Source organism: Maylandia zebra, linkage group LG22 (assembly GCF_041146795.1).
Source record: "Maylandia zebra isolate NMK-2024a linkage group LG22, Mzebra_GT3a, whole genome shotgun sequence".
Taxonomy (NCBI): Eukaryota; Metazoa; Chordata; class Actinopteri; order Cichliformes; family Cichlidae; genus Maylandia; species Maylandia zebra.
The window spans coordinates 18,075,305-18,093,411 of NC_135187.1; the positions used below are offsets into that span (position 1 = coordinate 18,075,305).

Below are 18,107 nucleotides of genomic sequence, written 5' to 3' on the forward strand. Positions count from 1 at the left end.
TTAAAACACTGGCTGACATGAAATCCACTGTGGAAAAAAAATATTTTGTCCAAATATTTGTGTCTCTACGTAATTATGAACTTCACCTTGGAGGATTAAAAGAGGTCATCTTGCAAGAAAACACAGAAGAAACCTCAACTTAAAATAAATAAATTCAGGTGTTTTAGTTGTGAGGTTTCATGGAAAAAAAAAAAAGAAGCAGAAGGTTATAACAAACTGTCTAGTTTTATTTTCTCTTTCATAAATAACACTGAACAAGCATTGTACAGTGATAAATAACATTTATACACTGTAAAATTCTCTGTATTACAAAATACAGTATATGTGTAATGCACTTGATACAGATGGGGAAGTATTACATTTCATAGCACCACACATGACCTCACGGCCCTTTAGGTTAATGATCCCTCACTCGGTATAACACCTGCATCCCAAACCCAGGTCTTATATGGGTGTCTATGAAACATACTTCCCTTAGGAATCAGTTGTTGCATAACTATATCTAAAGTTAAGTAGAGCCCACGTAGGAAGAACCAAAGCCTTTAAGTGTAAAACTAAATTTTTGCACAATCTGAGTTCCCAGGTGAGACGCTTAAACGTAATGACGTGTCCCCACGGTGGCCAATCGAGCTTCATTTATATGTTTGATTTTTGCATTAAACATGACAAAAACAAAATTTAACACACAGACAAAAAAACCCCAAACAAACCAAAAAAAAAAAAAAAAAAAAAAAAAAAAAAACCACTTCCGAGTAGAACAACTTCATTAATCATGCTACGTTTCAGGAGAGTCTCTGTTAGGGGACATCTAAGACTTTAAAACAAACCACATTTCCGTGCTTTTAAAACATGACTAAGTGTTAAGTGATTTTTTTTTTTCACAAGCTATCAGTTGTAAGACATGTTCCCCTCTCTCCCTCTATACGTAAACGGTCAATTCAAGTAAGAAGCTGTAAAAGTGTTTCAATCTGACGATAAAGATGTTCGTGTGATCTGTGTGCAAGCAGTCAGTCATTTCAGGGACTCTCCCAATACCAAACAAGCTGTTCTGATCACAGATACCAGCGTGTCTCGTGACGTCTCTTTCAAATCATAGGCAACTCAGAGATGTCTGTCAAAGAGGCAGCGGGAGGTAAAAGGCAGGCTCAACACTGAAATACAAACCTGGGAAAGGTGATACTCTGGAATATAGATCAAATAACTTAAATGCAGCTTTTTGTTCACGTTATAACCCGACTAAGCGATTCCCCTCACTTGGCTAAAGAGCTTACTGGTACATACTGGTATGGGCTTTTTTGCTTTAAACTGTCAAAATTATTGCTAAATTCAAACCGGAAGGGGCCCTTTAAACCAACATTTAGTGTGAAAGTAACTCTACAGCTTGCCAGTCGACTGACAGCATGGAATGTGTTCGGGTGAAGACAGTTTCTGGCGTTAAGAAGAACAAAAAGGTACAAAAATTAAAATTAAAAACAAAACAAAAAGTTGCACCAGCATCACAAAGCAGGCTTTTTGTGAACAACTACAGGAACATTAAGATGTGTAATTTTTTTTAATCTTTTAAATAGGAGCCCTTAATATTCCTCTATCAGACTTGGTCTGAGGAGCAGCATCACAATAAATGTAAAAAATAAAAAGTAGTATCACATTCATCCCTTGGTGTCAGTGTTGTGTTTGATTGTCAGCTTCTATGACACATCCAGTTTTCCTTTTGACCAACCAAACCCATTTGTAGTTCATCTGTATGAAAATAATGTTTGTCTGTAGTGGACTGTGCAAACAAACCTACAGCATGAGAAGTTACCAGGTCATGTCCATCACCACCAACAAGTAAAAAGTCTTAAGTTGCACTCAGCCTCACCTCAGGCGAGGCCGGGGTCATAACATCTCATAAGCTTCCTCAATTCACGGCACATTAAAAAAATAAAAGCTTCTTTATCTCATCGAGCTCACATCTCTGTAATCTAAGTAAGATAAACCCCAAATAACACACAGACTTGGGTTTGTGTTATGTCGTATGCATGACAGCATTTCTTATTAGTTTGGTTTCAGCACTGAAATGTGACATTCTTGCAGTTTCGTTCTTAGATGTATTGCACTGATTTATCAAATCAACCATTTTAAAGAAAAGAGAAAAAATAAAACAACTATAATTCTCCAGAAAAAGAAAAATCTCACAGCAAAAACAAAAACAAAAGTAAAACGAACATTAACGAAAAATCAAAATGGATCACCAACGATGCGGGAATCGCTCGCAGGGTGTGCGGCTCTGAGTTAAACATATTGGATTATAAAGTTCCCGGCTCTCCTCTCAAACCTGCAGGAGGTGCTCAAACTGAAAGCCTACGCGCACTGGGAGTGTTCCCGCCTTCTCCATAGTCCAAAAATAAGACACTTAAAAAAAGGGAACCATAATTAAAATGCCAAATAATTCAAAAATATTAATAATGCCCTTTATTACTCATACTGCAAATAAGCAAAATCAATCACCTGAAATAAAATAGAAACAGGTATACTTAAAGGTGCATAGGCTGGTGTTCTTTTGACACTGAAATCAAAAGTAAAACCGGTTCCTTTGAAAGGACCTGCACATTCAGAAAAAAAAAGCAGGCATTTCATTTCCTGCCATGTACTTTAAAACTCGCTCACTGTGCTACCCGCCATATTTTTGCCCACCCACATGGCAAAAGTGAAACAGTCACGTTAGATCATGTAGAAAACAAACTTTGCATTTTAACCCAAACTATTATTTTGTTAGTGCTTTTGGTGCCAAACCGCAGTAAAAGAAAGCAAACATCTTAAGTGTAAAGGTAATAAAACAGAGTCTGAAAGCTCTGCTCCTGCCCAGCATTCAAACTACAGTCTCAATAAGTGTATGATTAACTCATGCCACTGCCACCATCTCCCGCCTCCCAGTGTGGACTTTGTAAGTTGAAGTTCTACATGAGCACAAAAAAAAGGATTAAATATCGTGACTATTTCGCAGGTTGCCATGAGATCGTCACATTTCCGCAGACATCTCATGTAACAAATGTGAAAAAGTACCATTAACAGAAAACAAATAAACTACCATTATGACGTACCACGTTCATCAGCACCATTATCAGGCGCGTGGTCCCGCACTTCCACACCGACTACAGGCGTACACTGATGCCGGGACGATCGCTGCAGTACGCCGCCGGCGTGTTTGGGACACCAGCTGAACTGTGCTGGTTCCCTCAAGGATACGTGCGTTACAATTGAGTGACCAGGTCGTGGCTGCTACAGCCACGTGCGGCGATTCGAGATCACACGATGTTGATGCAGTTTCCGCTTCCAGCTGTCACCCTCTTGCTGCAGTAGGTGAAGCTGCTGTGATTGGTGGAGGAGCCGTTCATGTGCGACGACTTCAGCTCCATCTGGCAGGCGGCGATGGCTGCGTTGAGCTCTACCTGAGCCCGATGCACGACGTAGAACATCAGGCCGATGCTGATGATGATCTGTAGAGCGGAGCAGAGCAAGAAGCTTTGTGTTAACTAACGATTGTGGTAATGAGCGTTCTGTTTGTGTAATGATGACGATAATAAAGTAAAGCACTACATTTACAGGCACATCGTTTTGTCTCCTAAAAGCAAAAAGGGATGAAGGCAAATTTTAGCTACATTCTAACATTTAGAAATGAAAACTGTAACAATTAAGTTAGTAGTTATAAACCAGAACAAATATCGATGGAACTTTAGTTCAAAAACTAAAGACATTGCTGCGTTCTTCTGTATTAGGGCTGCCACGATTTGTCGACTAGTCACGATTACGTCGACTATCAAAATCGTCGACGACTGATTTAATAGTCGACGTGTCGTTTGAAGCTTTGTAAGATCGCAAAAGACGCAGGAATAATAGCAGGATTTAAGAGTGTAATAACGGACTGAAACAGAAGATGGCAGCACTGCATGTACAAGGATGCCAGCTGCCGTTAAACCCCGAAGAAGAAGAAGCAGCTGTGTCCCAGAATTCATAGCGCGGCCCAGCTTAGTTTCCAACAATGGCGGTAGCTAGTTAGTTTTAATATTACTCTTATTATTCTTTCTGGGTCACAAAATAAACGTTTAACATATTTTCAGGCGAGAATGTAGCTGTGTAAACCTCAAATATCGGCTCAGTTTATCAGGACACCACATATTTTCAAAAGCGCTCCGACGTTTTCGGAGACGTCTGTTACCCACTAGCTCGATAGCTAGCCGGGGGCTAGGTCACTAGCGCCGTGAGAACACCGGACTCCCGGCAAATTGTTTTCAAACCCACCGCCGTCTTTCGCGACTCAGGTTAAATATATATGAGTCACTTAGATAAATTAAAAATGTTGTTGTTTGGCTTTTTTTTTTTTTTTTTAGTATTTTATTTGTTCCTGAGTAAATCGGTTTGGCTGAGATTAAAGTTATAGTTTTTACACAGCTGAATAGCAGACAGCTGATTATCAGAAGTGTGAGATGCTGGAGAATATACTCCGGTGTCCTGTTATATTTTAGATAGCAAGGAGTTTATTCAACTTTACCGAAACAATCTGCAAATTTCATTAAAATTGAATAAACTATCATCTTGTCTTTATTTTTAGTTAGCACCTTAAAAGCTTAAAGCTGTAAGCTAATGATAGTTATATAAGAGCATATGCTGCTGGTGCAATAAGCTGTAGTTTTATGTCCAGTGGATGATGATCTGATTAGTCGACTAATCGCATAAATAATCGGTGACTAGTCGACTATCAAAATAATCGTTTGTGGCAGCCCTATTCTGTATTTAAAGACATTTCACCTTCTAGACAACTCACATACCTATGAAAACTAAATCTCGAAGCCAGCTGGAGTTTGGCATTTAGTCACTTTGGAGTATGAGTTTTTCAGAACAAGCCCAAACAAATAATATGACTTCAGAAGCAAAAACTCAGTAGCCTCTGAAACACTGCGTTAATTATACTGAAGGACAACCACCAATATGTTTATTATATAAATCACACGTAATTAGTTATTTAAAGGTTGGTTTTAACTCCAATTCATTCATTTTCTCCAGTTCACTTTAAGGTAGCAGGGAAGAGGAGCCTATCTGTACTGCTATTGAGCGAGAGCCATCTATCACAGGGCAAATCCAGAAAATCCGACTGTCCATTCCTCATGCTGGTGTCAGGGAAGCTGGGCTACATCGGCACCTCCCATAGTTTCCCATCATGACTGGCTTCCATGTGAATATGGCCAGCTGTCAATGAGATAACATGAAACACTAATACCTTGTTCTACTCACCAGACACTGGACTCCTGACCTTTATTAACTCTCCCTGAGCACCTGTGAGAATTACATAAAACTAAACAGGTGTTGGTGATGCTGTAAAACTGAAATGAACTTGAGGTGAGCTGAGCTGACTTTTCTGGCACAAACAAGAGCAATGCCTGGAATAATACTTCACAGAAAAGTAATAGAAAGTTCTTCTTAGAAGCAAGGACGAGATCTGTCACCTGTTGCTTGTGTGTGTAGGTCATATTTATTTTCTCTGTTACTATTGTAACTCTAAAGAAAAGTGTTCAACCTGCATTTTGCATGGTCAGACTGGCGTACACGCAGGCTTGGTCGGTGGAGAGCACATTCTTCTTGTTGTGGGTTTGATGTTTTAGTAGATTACGTGGTTTTGTTGTGTTTTCTGACTCACAAAAACCTACAACAAGGAGTGCTCCAAAGCAAAGACCTGCCTAAAAGGGCTGAATAACATCCAAGCAGGGCATCTGGTGGAGATACAGAAGAGATAAAAGTCAGGGAATACCAAAGCTACCCCTTAATCTATTTAAAGCGCCTAATATAAGTGAACAGGATGTAGTTAAAGTGTATTTTGTACTTTAAAAATACTCTATCCTAAATAAAAATCTTAAATGAGATGTTTTAAAAGGAAATGTGATCCAATGTGGATAACATCCTTCATAAGGGAACTTTTTTGCACCTGATACTGAACGTTCTATTAAATTAAAATGAAATTAAAAATCTTCAGGTCTCAGGAGGTTTAAAAAAAAAAAAAAAAAAAAAAATCCATCCATAGTTGTCCATTTGGGACAAATTCACCAGAGAGAAACTTTTGAGTGGGAAACTGGTTCATTGCTCATTGACCACATTGCTCGTCAGTTCGCTGTTGAACATTGATGTTTTTTTCTTGGCATAAAGTGTCTCATCGCCTGAGAGAATTTGGAATGAAAGCTCATTGACAGATCATTAACAGAAAGGCTAAACTGAAACCTGCTGAAGGACATATAGTGCATGAATAGAGGAAGATGTCAGTGAAGATTGGAAAGAAGGTCATAGTCTAAAAAATGTTTTCTATAGCAGGAATTCCTTCCTTACTGTAAAGCAAAAAGGTAAACAACCGCATCAGACATTCATTCATGTATCACTGTTTCCTTCTTTAAAAAAACAAAACAAAAACAAACCAAACCACTGTTGAATTGCAAAACCGGTTTCATAAGTTCTGAGAATCTGATAACAGTGAAATACAAACAGCTCAGTCCTTCGCAAACAAGAATCTCTAGAAAATCCCTGAAGGTAAATTAATGAAAATAACTAGAGTTAAACTGTGGAAGAGTGGAACAAGCTCAAACCAGAACAATGAGAGAAACCATTACCATCCCACAGACCTGCTGAAGTCATTTCAAGAAAAGAACATCTTACACTTCCTGTATGTAAGCTTGTTTTCGTCACAGTAGTTACCGTTCTCCATTTTAAAGCATTTTCCACAATACATTTACACACAATTTTTTTTTGATTTTATATCCACAGCTATTATTATTCCGTCAATAATCACCAATATTTAAGAATAAATATTCAGTATGGTCACAAATAGGGGTGTGCTGATAACGAGCTCCGCTGGGCTTTTGTTCTTTAAACGTCAGCACAACGTTGAGCAAAATGGGAAAGCAACATATCATTTCAAATCTCGGATATTTGAAAATTGTTACCTTCGTACTCAATATATTATCACCTTCAGCTCACCTGCAGGCTGAAAACGAAGTAGCCGCTGACGCTTTGCTCAGCGATGACATCCTCCATAGTACGAAGTGTGGTGCCCAGGTAGGAGTTTAGAAGCTGTGTGGGCAACAGGCCCACAGAGGAGGCCACCAGGTAGTTTGGCAAGGACACATCTGTGATCTGTGAAAGGAGAGCAGTGATTAAAAAACCCCAAAAAACAAAATAGGTTTCAAACATTAATAAAATAACAGTAAAACACACGAGAAAAAGATCAGATTTAATCATATTTAAACATCTATAACTAAAAGACTCTTTCAGTTTTTCGTCTTCCAGTTATTTCAACAATGTTGAACTCTGTCAGTCTGTGAAAGTCAAACTTGTCTGACTTGTCTGATTTTGTTGTGCCCTGAACTTTGTGTAGTTTCCAAAACCTGTTGAAATGTTGTAAAGCTTTTAAAGAATTTAAAAAAAGAAGCTACATGACAAGGTGGCATTGTCCTTTCCTAAAAAAAGAACATATGAACAACTCCAGTAATTGAATAACTTGTTTTACGACTTTTACAATTTGAAAAAAAAAAAAGAAGAAAAAAGTACTGATTTTTTTTATTGTTTATTTACACGCTTTTATATATGTACACCGAATAAATTCTTATGAGGATTGGCTTCCTCGCAGGATAAATAAATATGATACTAACCACAGTAAATTGGGTTAACTAAATAGTTTCTAACAAATTTGAGTGCTGAACCTGCACCCATCATGCAAAAACAGCTCGTGGCGTTTGGCACCAGGAGAGCAGTCTGGTCCCCACGGGCTGCCTTCCACGAATCAGGCTTGTTCTAGCGCGTTCCAGAGATGCTCAATCAGACTGGGATCTGATAAAGCTGGAGGGTGAGTATGGTCTTTGAGCTACTCCTGGGCGGTTTCTGTGCATAGGCTGGGTGCTCTGCTACAGGAGACGGCTGCAGTTGGGTAGTGTCGCTGCCTTCGGGGTTTGTTCCGGTTAGTGGTATACGAGTAAATGTAACATCCGCATGAACGCCAGGACCAGAGTCTCTGCAGAGCACTGCCAGTGGTGTCAATGATGTGGCTTAGTGTTGTGCTCACAGGCTACATCACAACTGAGTCCCTTCACCTCAGTTACTAGAAAAACTACTCAAAGGCAGGATGCTGTCTTTAAAAAAAAAAAAAAAAAAAAGAAGAAGAAGAAAGAAAGAAAGAAAAAATGTTGCTACAGACCCCTTCTTCTTCTATTTTTTTTTTTTTTTAAATCTAAATGCTGTTAAATAAATTTTGGTGCAAGTATCATGAACTTTGATATGTCGGTATCTCCAAACAACCACCTTAATATAAATATACCGGTAAATATAAATAACTGCTGGCTCGCTGTCACCCTTGATCTCTTGATTAAGTGATGACATAAGCCTCTGTGCACCCGTGCTGGCTGTGGGAGGATGTGACCTTGGCACCGTGTGCTCAGTGACTACGCTGCAGCTGATAGCAGTGTGTCAGGGGTTTTGGTATGTTGCTGCAAGACTGTCTGTGCCAAAATGTTATCAGGGCTTGAAAACATTTGCGCTCGATGCGGCCAAAGTGTCTCTTTGCTGGGATAAAATCCTCTCCCGTTATCACACTAGACACTGATAAGAACTTAGGTTACACTTCACAAAACACTGACATTATCGAATCGTGGTTAATCAAGCTAACATTGTAGTCCATGCTGTTTTTTCGCCAGGCACTTTTCCCTCTGCACGGTCATGTGACAGGCTTTTTCTCCTCGCAAGATTAGCCTTGATGTGTCCACGCCACGTGCCAACACAATCAAAACGCCTTCAGCTGATTTCTGAGACATCTGTGAGAGCTATAGAAGAAAATGAATGCAGTCTCTGAAGCACAGGGCCTCTGAAGTCCCACCCAGGCATCGGGCACACACAGCTGTCTTGTATGCGACCAGGGAAGGGCCAGTCTGTGGTATTTTTAAGACTGTGCAGAGAATTCCCACTGAACCTCCTACTTGCTTCTGCAAGCCTGTATCACGATAATCTGCAAATTCAAGTGAAAAAAAAAAATATCGCCCCGTCTTATGACTGGCCTGATTTATTTAGAGCAGCAGCAATGCAGGCCTGACTTTGTGCTTGTAAACAAAACACTAGGTGCTTTGACTACGCAGTAAAATTAGGATTGCAACTGTGATGCCGTTTCTCTTTTTTATTCATACTAATGGAGTGTGAAGAACACTTAAAACATGCCTGCTTGTACCGAAGGTCCATAAATCACACACAAAGACTTCCCAGATTGCTTCATCAGCTCATTATGACGAGTGTTGGAGCCAGGATAGCGAGCAGGTATAAAAGTGCAATAAAATAGATGTGCGGAGATGAAAGCACGCACCTGAAGCTCAACGGATTCACAAGCATTTTTCCTGAGCTGTCCTATTGTTTTGCTAACTGCTGCAGTCTCTGTGTCGTTTTAGGTTACCCGTGATAATGTAGCACCACCAACTTCAGCAGAAAGAAGTGAGGGGCACAGTGAAATGTAGCCTCACCGCAGAAAGTGCTTACCAAGGGCAGGGCAGACAAGACATAACTCTACTGTGAGCCGTTACGGGCCTATGCTTAGAATTGGCTCGTTTCTCTTTTTATTGTGGAGAATAAGATCGTACAGATACAACAGCAGCTCGGCTTTACAATGAACCTCCAGATGAGATTAAGTATCCAGCAAGAGCCTGAGTTGGGGTTGAAAGTGAAAATGTTGCAGGGAAAACAGGTGGTGAGACTGAAAAGCTCCACTCTGACAGTCATTTCTCCAACAGAAACCAAAGAATTTCACATGGAAGCGACTGCGACACGCATCGCTGGGTGATGTGATGAATATATCAGTTCTCCATCCTGGTCATTTAACAGCAAATGCTATCACTTCTCCACCACCTTCTTTACGGTACTTAGAAGGAAACAGCCACCTCACTGTGTTAATCAGGTCTCTTCTTATTAAAACATCATGCTTTTCTTAATAAACCAAATACATATATATCAGACACTACTACCAAATAGACTACTCAGAGATGCTGAAGTCTGTGTCTGGAAGGTGCATGTCAGTCTACAGCATAGGCAATGCAGTCCTGTAAATCAAGCATTAGCATCTGAGGACAAAGGCCAATTTTCTCCTCAGATGCAGCCAGCAGATATCTGAGGCTTCCTGCTCCATCTGTTCGATTACAACCTTATTTTGATTCTTATACCGGATGCCCCTCCTGACACGGAGATTTGTCTCTCCCCCTTATCTCAAACCAGCAGTATTTTGCATGTTAGGCAAATGCATTAACAAATGCAGGTAAATTCAAAAGCACCAATCCATTGCAGGCGATAGTTTATTGCAAAAATAAAATCATTCTTTTGCCTCCTGTCCTTGTCAGGTACCGGTAACCATGCTTGTGACTGATGAGTACAAATTCAGATCCCAAAGTTGGCCCGGGCCTCCACATTCTGCATATGTATATGTAGATACCCGTTTAGAAAGATTAGGAGTCCACTAACTCCAGTACACTGTGGTTGGTAAATTCTTTGCTATGCTAAGTGTGTCTGCTTGCCACTTGGTGCCAAGCAGCTAGCATACAGTGTGCTTTAACAGCACTTTTCATAAAACAGCTGCATGGCGCTATGTGAGCAGTCAGAACAAGTTGCATACGAGACAGGTGCAGATCCAGGAGGAAACCGCTGATAAAAGTGTGGAAATAATGATTAATGGACTACTTTCAATGCGGTCTTTGTGATTTCTTTCAAGTTATCATTTGACACCATATTATTCATTATCGAAGAAAGACGCAGATGATAGACATAATGATATCTCAATAAAACAGGTGAGAGTTTTTCCAAGCTTTTCGGAGCAACATCCACCAAGAACTCAACAAGCTGCTTGTAAATCTAAAATATGTCAAAAGAAACAAAAAACTCCTTAAAAAGCCTGACAATGAGTCAAGCACAGACACATTTTCCAAAGACAAACAGCTGTCATAAGCTGGAACAAACCAGCAGAAAAGTAACAAATGCAAACTGGCATCCAAAAAAATATGACCTACATCTGTAGCATTTGTTGTTTAGCCATTTTAGAATTGCAGCCTTTTTTTGTTTGCTTTGACCATGTATGTAATAACCCAGAGCAAGCTGAAGATCACCATCGTACATGACTGTCAGTGAGCTCACCTTGTACTTTGACTCTCATGAGCTGACTGAGGGTACTAACAGCGCCAGTCACAGAGTCAGCAGCTGAGCAACAGAGTGTTAAAATCTGTCCCTTTGACTTTGACACCTCATTTTCACTTCTGCAGCGTGGAGCAGCAAGTTCAATGTTGCAACTATTGTCATAGCGTCTCCAGTTATCCTCCCATGAAGCACAGACAAGTCCCAACTAGGGCTGCCACAAACGATTATTTTGATAGTCGACTAGTCACCGATTATTTTTGCGATTAGTCGACTAATCAGATCATCATCCATTGGACGTACAGCGTACAGCTTATTGCACCAGCAGCATCTGGTCTTATATAACTATCATTAGCTTACAGCTTGAAGTGTTTGTGCTAACTAAAAATAAAGACAAGATGGTAGTTTATTAATTTTTAATGAAATTTGCAGATTGTTTCGGTGAAGTTTAATAAACTCCTTGCTTTCTAAAATATAACAGGACACCGGAGTATATTCTCCAGCGTCTCACACTTCTGATAATCAGCTGTCTGCTTGACAGTTTTAGCTGTGCAAAAACTATAACTTTAATCTCAGCCAAACCGATTTACTCAGGAACAAATAAAATACTAAAGAAAGCCAAACAATAACATTTTTAAGTTATCTAAGTGACTTATATATATATGTTTAACCTGACTAGCAAAAGACGGCGGTGGGTTTGAAAACGATTTGCCGGGAGTCCGGTGTTCTCACGGCTCTAGTTAGCCTTGCCCCCGCCTAGCTAACGAGCTAGTGGGTAACAGACGTCTCCGAAAACGTCGGAGCGCTTTTGAAAATATGCGGTGTCTTGATAAACTGAGCAGATATTTGAGGTTTACACAGCTACATTCTCGCCTGAAAATATGTTAAACGTTTATTTTGTGACCCAGAAAGAATAATAAGAGTAAAGTTAAAACTAACTAGCTGCCGCCATTGTTGACAGCTGCGCTATGAATTCTGGGACACAGCTTCTTCTTCTTCGGGGTTTAACGGCAGCTGGCATCCTTGTACATGCAGTGCTGCCATCTTCTGTTTCAGTCCGTTATTACACTCTTAAATCCTACTACTCATTCCTGCGTCCTTTGTGATCTTACAAAGCTTCAAACGATGCGTCGACTATTAAATTAGTCGTCGACGATTTTAATAGTCGACATAATCGTGACTAGTCGACTAATCGTGGCAGCCCTAGTCCCAACTATGAAGTATACAGCAAGGGGGAAAAATGAAGCTACTGAAGTCAGTCAGGCAAAAGAAAGCCATCTGCTAGGCTTAAGCTATGTCATACTCAAAGTCCATGATCAGGTAAACTGCTGACTTAGTGTAGAAATAAAGACTAATAATGCCCATATTCAGAATTACAGATTCTCATACTTGATGACACTGTATGTCTGGGAATTATCACCAACACAGTCTGAAAAACCTTCATTTTAAAACACATTGTGAGCATATTTTAAACGAACATCCTAACAACTAAAAAAAAACCAAAACAGGCTCGCATTTGGTGCCATTATCAAAGGAATCACTGTCCAAACAGATCACCACAGACTCTAAACCCTTATCTACGTCAGCTCCCTGCCTAACCTTGATATCCATACATCTGACTTTGAGATGCTTCTCAAATAGCAGCCTATCAGTCAGCGTACAACAGCAGCACAAATGCTTATTGCGTCCCGTGATTCTTGTACCCACAAGGCTTCTCATTATTAACATGCTCTCATCTCACCATTATCAAATTACCGTCTGAAGTTGTAAGGGTCATTTTGAACAGTAACTGTAGATATGTTAATGCAATATTGATATGTTAAACCAAAGTCTAGTGTTCATGTAATGCAGTGCAATAAATAACTTCAACATGTTGCTCTCACACGCTACAGGGTAGATTAAGATTTCATACCCCTTTACAGGACTTCTCTCTATGTTCAGTAATAAACATCACACTGGGGACACATTTAGATAGTTATTCAGATCAACCAGTATAGCGGTCGAACACCTCAATATTTGCATGAGGGTTATAAAGCAGATTTTTTAAGTCAGTGTGGTGACATTAAACTGTGAGAAATCATAATCAACGCAAAGCACTCAACTCTATAAAGTTGACAAATGTCTAACCAAATCAGTCACCCCGGAAAACCCCACTGGTTTAGCACCATACAACCTCTGTCCTTGTGAAACACACTTACATCATCAGATTTTTCCCCTCCTTGGGCCTGTGCATCAACTCCTTCTTGCTGTAAGCGATTAATGTCTTTCAAGCCCAACAATTTGCATTCAATTTTGCATGTTTGTGCTTCTGCGTTTTCCAGTATTTAAGGGGGATTTCTCATCAGACAATACTTTTAGCATGTTTACCGTTAATCAAGCTCTTTGAGCATGTTAGATGCAGTGGATTAAATGTAGTTTTTGTTTTGAGATATAAATATATATATTTTTTGTGTGTGGAAAGGATGTCCTGGCTAAATTTTATTATAACTAGCAGTAGGGCTGGGCCATATTATACCGTTCACGGTAATACCGGTATAATGTTAGGCTACGATAGGAAAATGAAATATCGCGATAGAATATGAGTAAAACGCGCATGCGCAGTGCCTTTGTTTTCATACGCACATGGCCGATTGTTGAGTGAAACAGATGAACCAGAATTGGTTTGTAAAAATGGTGCAACTTCAGTGATGTGGAACTGGTTTGGTGTTTGTCTGTCAGATACACGACAAAGCACATTTTTTTTGCAGAACATGCAAGCGGCCGTCGGACTAAGATGCCCTTAAATCTGGGAGTAATCTGGGTCCTAAACTCCGTATGCTTCAGGTCAAACGAACACTGCAGCATCACTAAGAGTTAAAAACTGTCTAAATTCTTTCATCTTTAATAAAACGATCAGCATTGCTGCTTTACCAGGTGTAACTATGAAGTTTAACTTCCAGGCATCCATGAAAACAAAATGTATTACATTTAACGGAGTTAGAAGCTAGCAGGAAGCTAGCGGAAGTTAGCTCGCTAGTTTCGCTAGTTACCTAAGCATGATATTGCATGTTCTGACTGAGAGATTTCTGAAAAAAATCAAACGTACAGCTCTGCTATCACTTCCAACATAAATGAAGACAGGAAACTAAACAGCAGTGACGTTTGTAGGGTTACTGAAGTTGGGCTAGCTGGTATATAATTATGTGCTATGTGATCGCTAGCGACACAGCTGTGTTAGCATAACATAAACAGTGAAGCTGGAGGACAAACACTAACACTTTCCCACTTATAAAAGTTAACGTTAAGGTTCCTCATGGTTAGAGACAAATGCAATCGCATGGCAGGATGCTGTAAAAGGACCAATCTTCAGTCAGGAGAACAACTGAGATAATCCATCCACAATACGAGGTTAGTCATTAATATACTGCAACAACATGGGAATAGAGCAGCTGCCAGAGAATTCAACATTAATGAATCAATGGTACAGAAGTGGAGGAAGCAAGAAGAATGAGTTTAATAAAGTTTGATTTATCTGACTGCTTTGTTTCGCTTAATGTGCCTTATAATCCCGTGCACCTTACGGTCCGAAAAATACGTACTGCACACTGCAGTTTAATGTTGCAAAGCACCTCTTTTTAACCATATAACCATATTATACATGGTTATGCTCAGGATATGTCAGCCCATTTCTACTGGAAATGCCTTTTGGTTAAACTTTCAGCAAGGAATTTGCATTTGCACTGTTACATTTTTATAAAGCTTTAATGTACATAAAAACCAGCTTCTTGTTTAAGTGAAAATAAATGATAGGTTGTCTTTTTGCGCTAGTAATGTTGTGGAGTTGTATTTTGTCTCGCATCAATTATATCGTCAGTTATATCGTTATCGCAAATTTTCAAATATATATCGTGATAAATATTTTTGGCCATATCACCCTGCTCTAACTAGCAGGAATAAATCCTCTCAGTGGCAATTTTACGAGTATTATAAATTACATTACTGCCTACACAAGGAGTGTGATCCTTAACCTCCTAAGACCCGAACTCTTCCACGGCACGCATTTTTGATTTCTCTTTGATATTTGGGCATATTGGGGCTGATGAATGTAAAAATCAAAGAATTACCTTTTTTTTAAATCTGATTTTTGTTTCTAAGAAAAATGAGAGCCACATATGAGGATATTCATTTAAAATTTTGATAGAACAGGAGCAGTAAAATGTCCTCGTAAGTGGACATCAGGCCCTTGTAGAGCAAAATTGAGTATTTTGGTCTAAACAACCCAAAATGTGATGTCCACATATGTGGACTACAGGTCCTAGGAGGTTAAATGTATCTAGAAAGACAACTGTGGATATACTGGGTAAGTGAACCTATGTTTTTTGCATGGCTTCAACTTGTAATACCTTGTTTTATTTATTTATTTATTTTAAATAGTCCTATTGTTTTCATATCAAGTGACCCATCCTGATATTCTATAAAACAGAGGATGATCACTTAAGCCTTTTACCTTTTTGGATGTATCAATGAGTTGAGTGAGGAAGATAATGAAGGGGTATAAACTATTCATGCAATGTATGAAGGTCTCGGGCCTCGGTTAAATGTAGGAGAGCAGTTGAAAGCAATATCACAACACTGACCTGACATGAGTCATCTCAAAAAAACAAAAAAGGTGGCACCTTAAACTAAATTGTGTTTATGTCACCAGATGCTCAAGAGGGAAAAAAAACAAACAAAAACAAAAAATTGCTCCTAAATATAAAACCTGAAATATGGCTACTGACCACTGGGAGCCACATCCTAGGAGCACTCCGTTTATCTGCAGGAAGAATGAGTTTCCATTCTCTGTGGACCGGCTTCCTATTTTCATTTCCACATTTAGACTCCGGTCTGCCTTGAATATTGAAGTAACAGGCCAACTACTCTTTTCAGTGTCCTAAACTGAAATGAAACTGGCAGTTCCTGACTTGTATCTAGATAGTTCTGATTTCCCCTGAGATTCAGCTGGCCTAGAAATAAGAAAAATGCATCCCCTCTAAAACACACACAAAAAGACCACAGAATTAACTGTCAGGACTCTGATTTGTTCAGCCATCATCTGGCACAGTAATGAATTCTTCCCAGAGCCGAACAAGTGCTGTGACACATCTACTGCAAATTTGTGAGTTTACACGATGACCTAAAAAAAACCTGGAAACATACTCACCGAGAAAACTGCATTTTGGAGTCCAAAAGGTATGGGGGTGAGTCTTGCTAAGGCCACAATTTTGAGTCCACTTCCTCCTTCCACCACGCGTATGACGGCACTGAGCTGTTCGTTGTTTCCAACTTTGTTCAGCACCCAGTCAGTCAACAGTCGTTTGCACACCACGTGTGCCACAAAGGTCCCTATTAGAACCCCCACCATAACTAGTCCCATGCCCAGCACAAAGCCGTAGAGGTAGCCAGCAGCCACGTTAAGAACAATATATCCCCATCCACATGGAAAGGACACGATAATCAAACCAACTATAAAGAGCATGGCTCCAACAAAGCTGTCCAAACTCTCCACCCAGAGCAGGAGGTCCTTGAGGTATTGGCGTACCAGAGCCACCGAGGAGAAGCACACAGCAGTGAGGATGCACGCCAGCAGGGCGCTTTTAAAACAGAAGGTGGTGATACAACACGGGTGTCTGAACTCTGCACCACCGGTGAAGGTCGTCCCCCCTGCGTCAACGCTGGCCTCGGGAACACCATCCGACTTCCCCAAGCCAGTCCCCCTCTCATCAAAAGCGTTGCATATTAGGATGTCGATTTTGTCACACTCGTCCGTGGAGGTCTTCTGCAGCCAGCGGTTCAGCTGGATCTGCGTCTTGCCCACTGCGTGCTTTACAAGCTTGGTGAAAAGCTGCACGGTCGTAGCCCCTGACATTGACATGTCGGTCCTCAAACAGCCTCTGGGGACCAGCAGTGGAGCTCAGATTGACCTGGAAGCAGCTGTTATGTTACAGGCTCCTAGAAAGCGTCTAAACACAGTCAAAGTCCATCTCAACAGAGACAAGTAATCACAAACTTCGCAGACGATGGCTTCAGCATAAGTAGTAGTCCATTGCTCTGGTGCTGTTACTGCACTGGCATAGTAGGGCATACAGGTAACCTTTTGCCATTACATTAACTGCCCAACTTAACCCGTGTTAGCGGTTTATCTCGGGTACACCAGCTGTGTAGCGTGCCAGCGCAGTGACTTGATGTTGTCAGTTTTGTAGTCGCTGTCTAAAGCACTCGCCATCTTCAGAGTTGTTATCACTTCGCTCAGGACAAGGTTGAGTCAGTGGCCGGAGGGACACGACAAAGATGGGTCTGCATGACAAGGGGAGAGCCTGTGCTATCCACATCAACTTTCAGGACTCCCCCAGCATTCACATCCAGTTTTAGCGATAACTCACCAGCACAAATCACTGCGTGGCTAACTTACTCTCCGCCGTTAGCTAACTAGATCTCTGCGAGGATAAAGTCCAACAGTGCAATCTCGAGACTAAAACCACCGCCACCGGCCTTTCAGAGCCGCCTCTCCCGGACACCAGAGCGACAAACAGGACTCACAAGCCGGATGTGAAAGCCCAGTTTGCTCTTTGTCTCCAGGCTAGCTGCTGTTGCTGTTTCACTCGTCGTCCTCTCTCCTGAGTGGATGCTGTCGATGTCGAAGCTATTCATACAGACCACTGTTTGTGTCCCAGAATGCCAAGTAACCTCAGCCCACGTGACCCACCGTTTAACTGTTTCAACCAATCAGAAAGCTCTCGATGTCACCGCGAGATTTTTTTTTAAATAAGTTGTTTTTGAGCGATTGCTTGAATGATTTTGTTTCTGTCTGCCAAGCTTAACGCGATCCCTGTAACGTTTCTTTTACTTCAATCATTCGGAGTCTCTCTGTGTTTTTAAGGCAAGATATACGTAACAGATATCACCGTGAAATGTCCCCG

The 18,107-nt window shown here is 40.5% G+C and overlaps 1 protein-coding gene across 2 annotated transcripts; it reads right to left on the minus strand.

Moving 5' to 3' along the window:
- Positions 1-206: 206 nt before the first annotated feature.
- Positions 207-17,884, minus strand: tmem64 (transmembrane protein 64). Of its 2 annotated transcripts, none has more exons than XM_004548138.4 (3): positions 16,352-17,883; positions 7,000-7,155; positions 207-3,479 (listed from the first exon to the last, which is right to left on the minus strand). In XM_004548138.4, the coding sequence occupies exons 1-3, from the start codon at positions 17,060-17,062 to the stop codon at positions 3,288-3,290; spliced, it is 1,059 nt and encodes a 352-aa protein (XP_004548195.1). In that variant the 5' UTR covers positions 17,063-17,883; the 3' UTR covers positions 207-3,287. The 2 variants fall into 2 exon arrangements, with proteins under 2 accessions (XP_004548195.1, XP_004548197.1); XM_004548140.4 differs by lacking the exon at positions 207-3,479 and adding an exon at positions 3,487-5,747 and having other exon boundaries at positions 16,352-17,884.
- Positions 17,885-18,107: the final 223 nt, after the last annotated feature.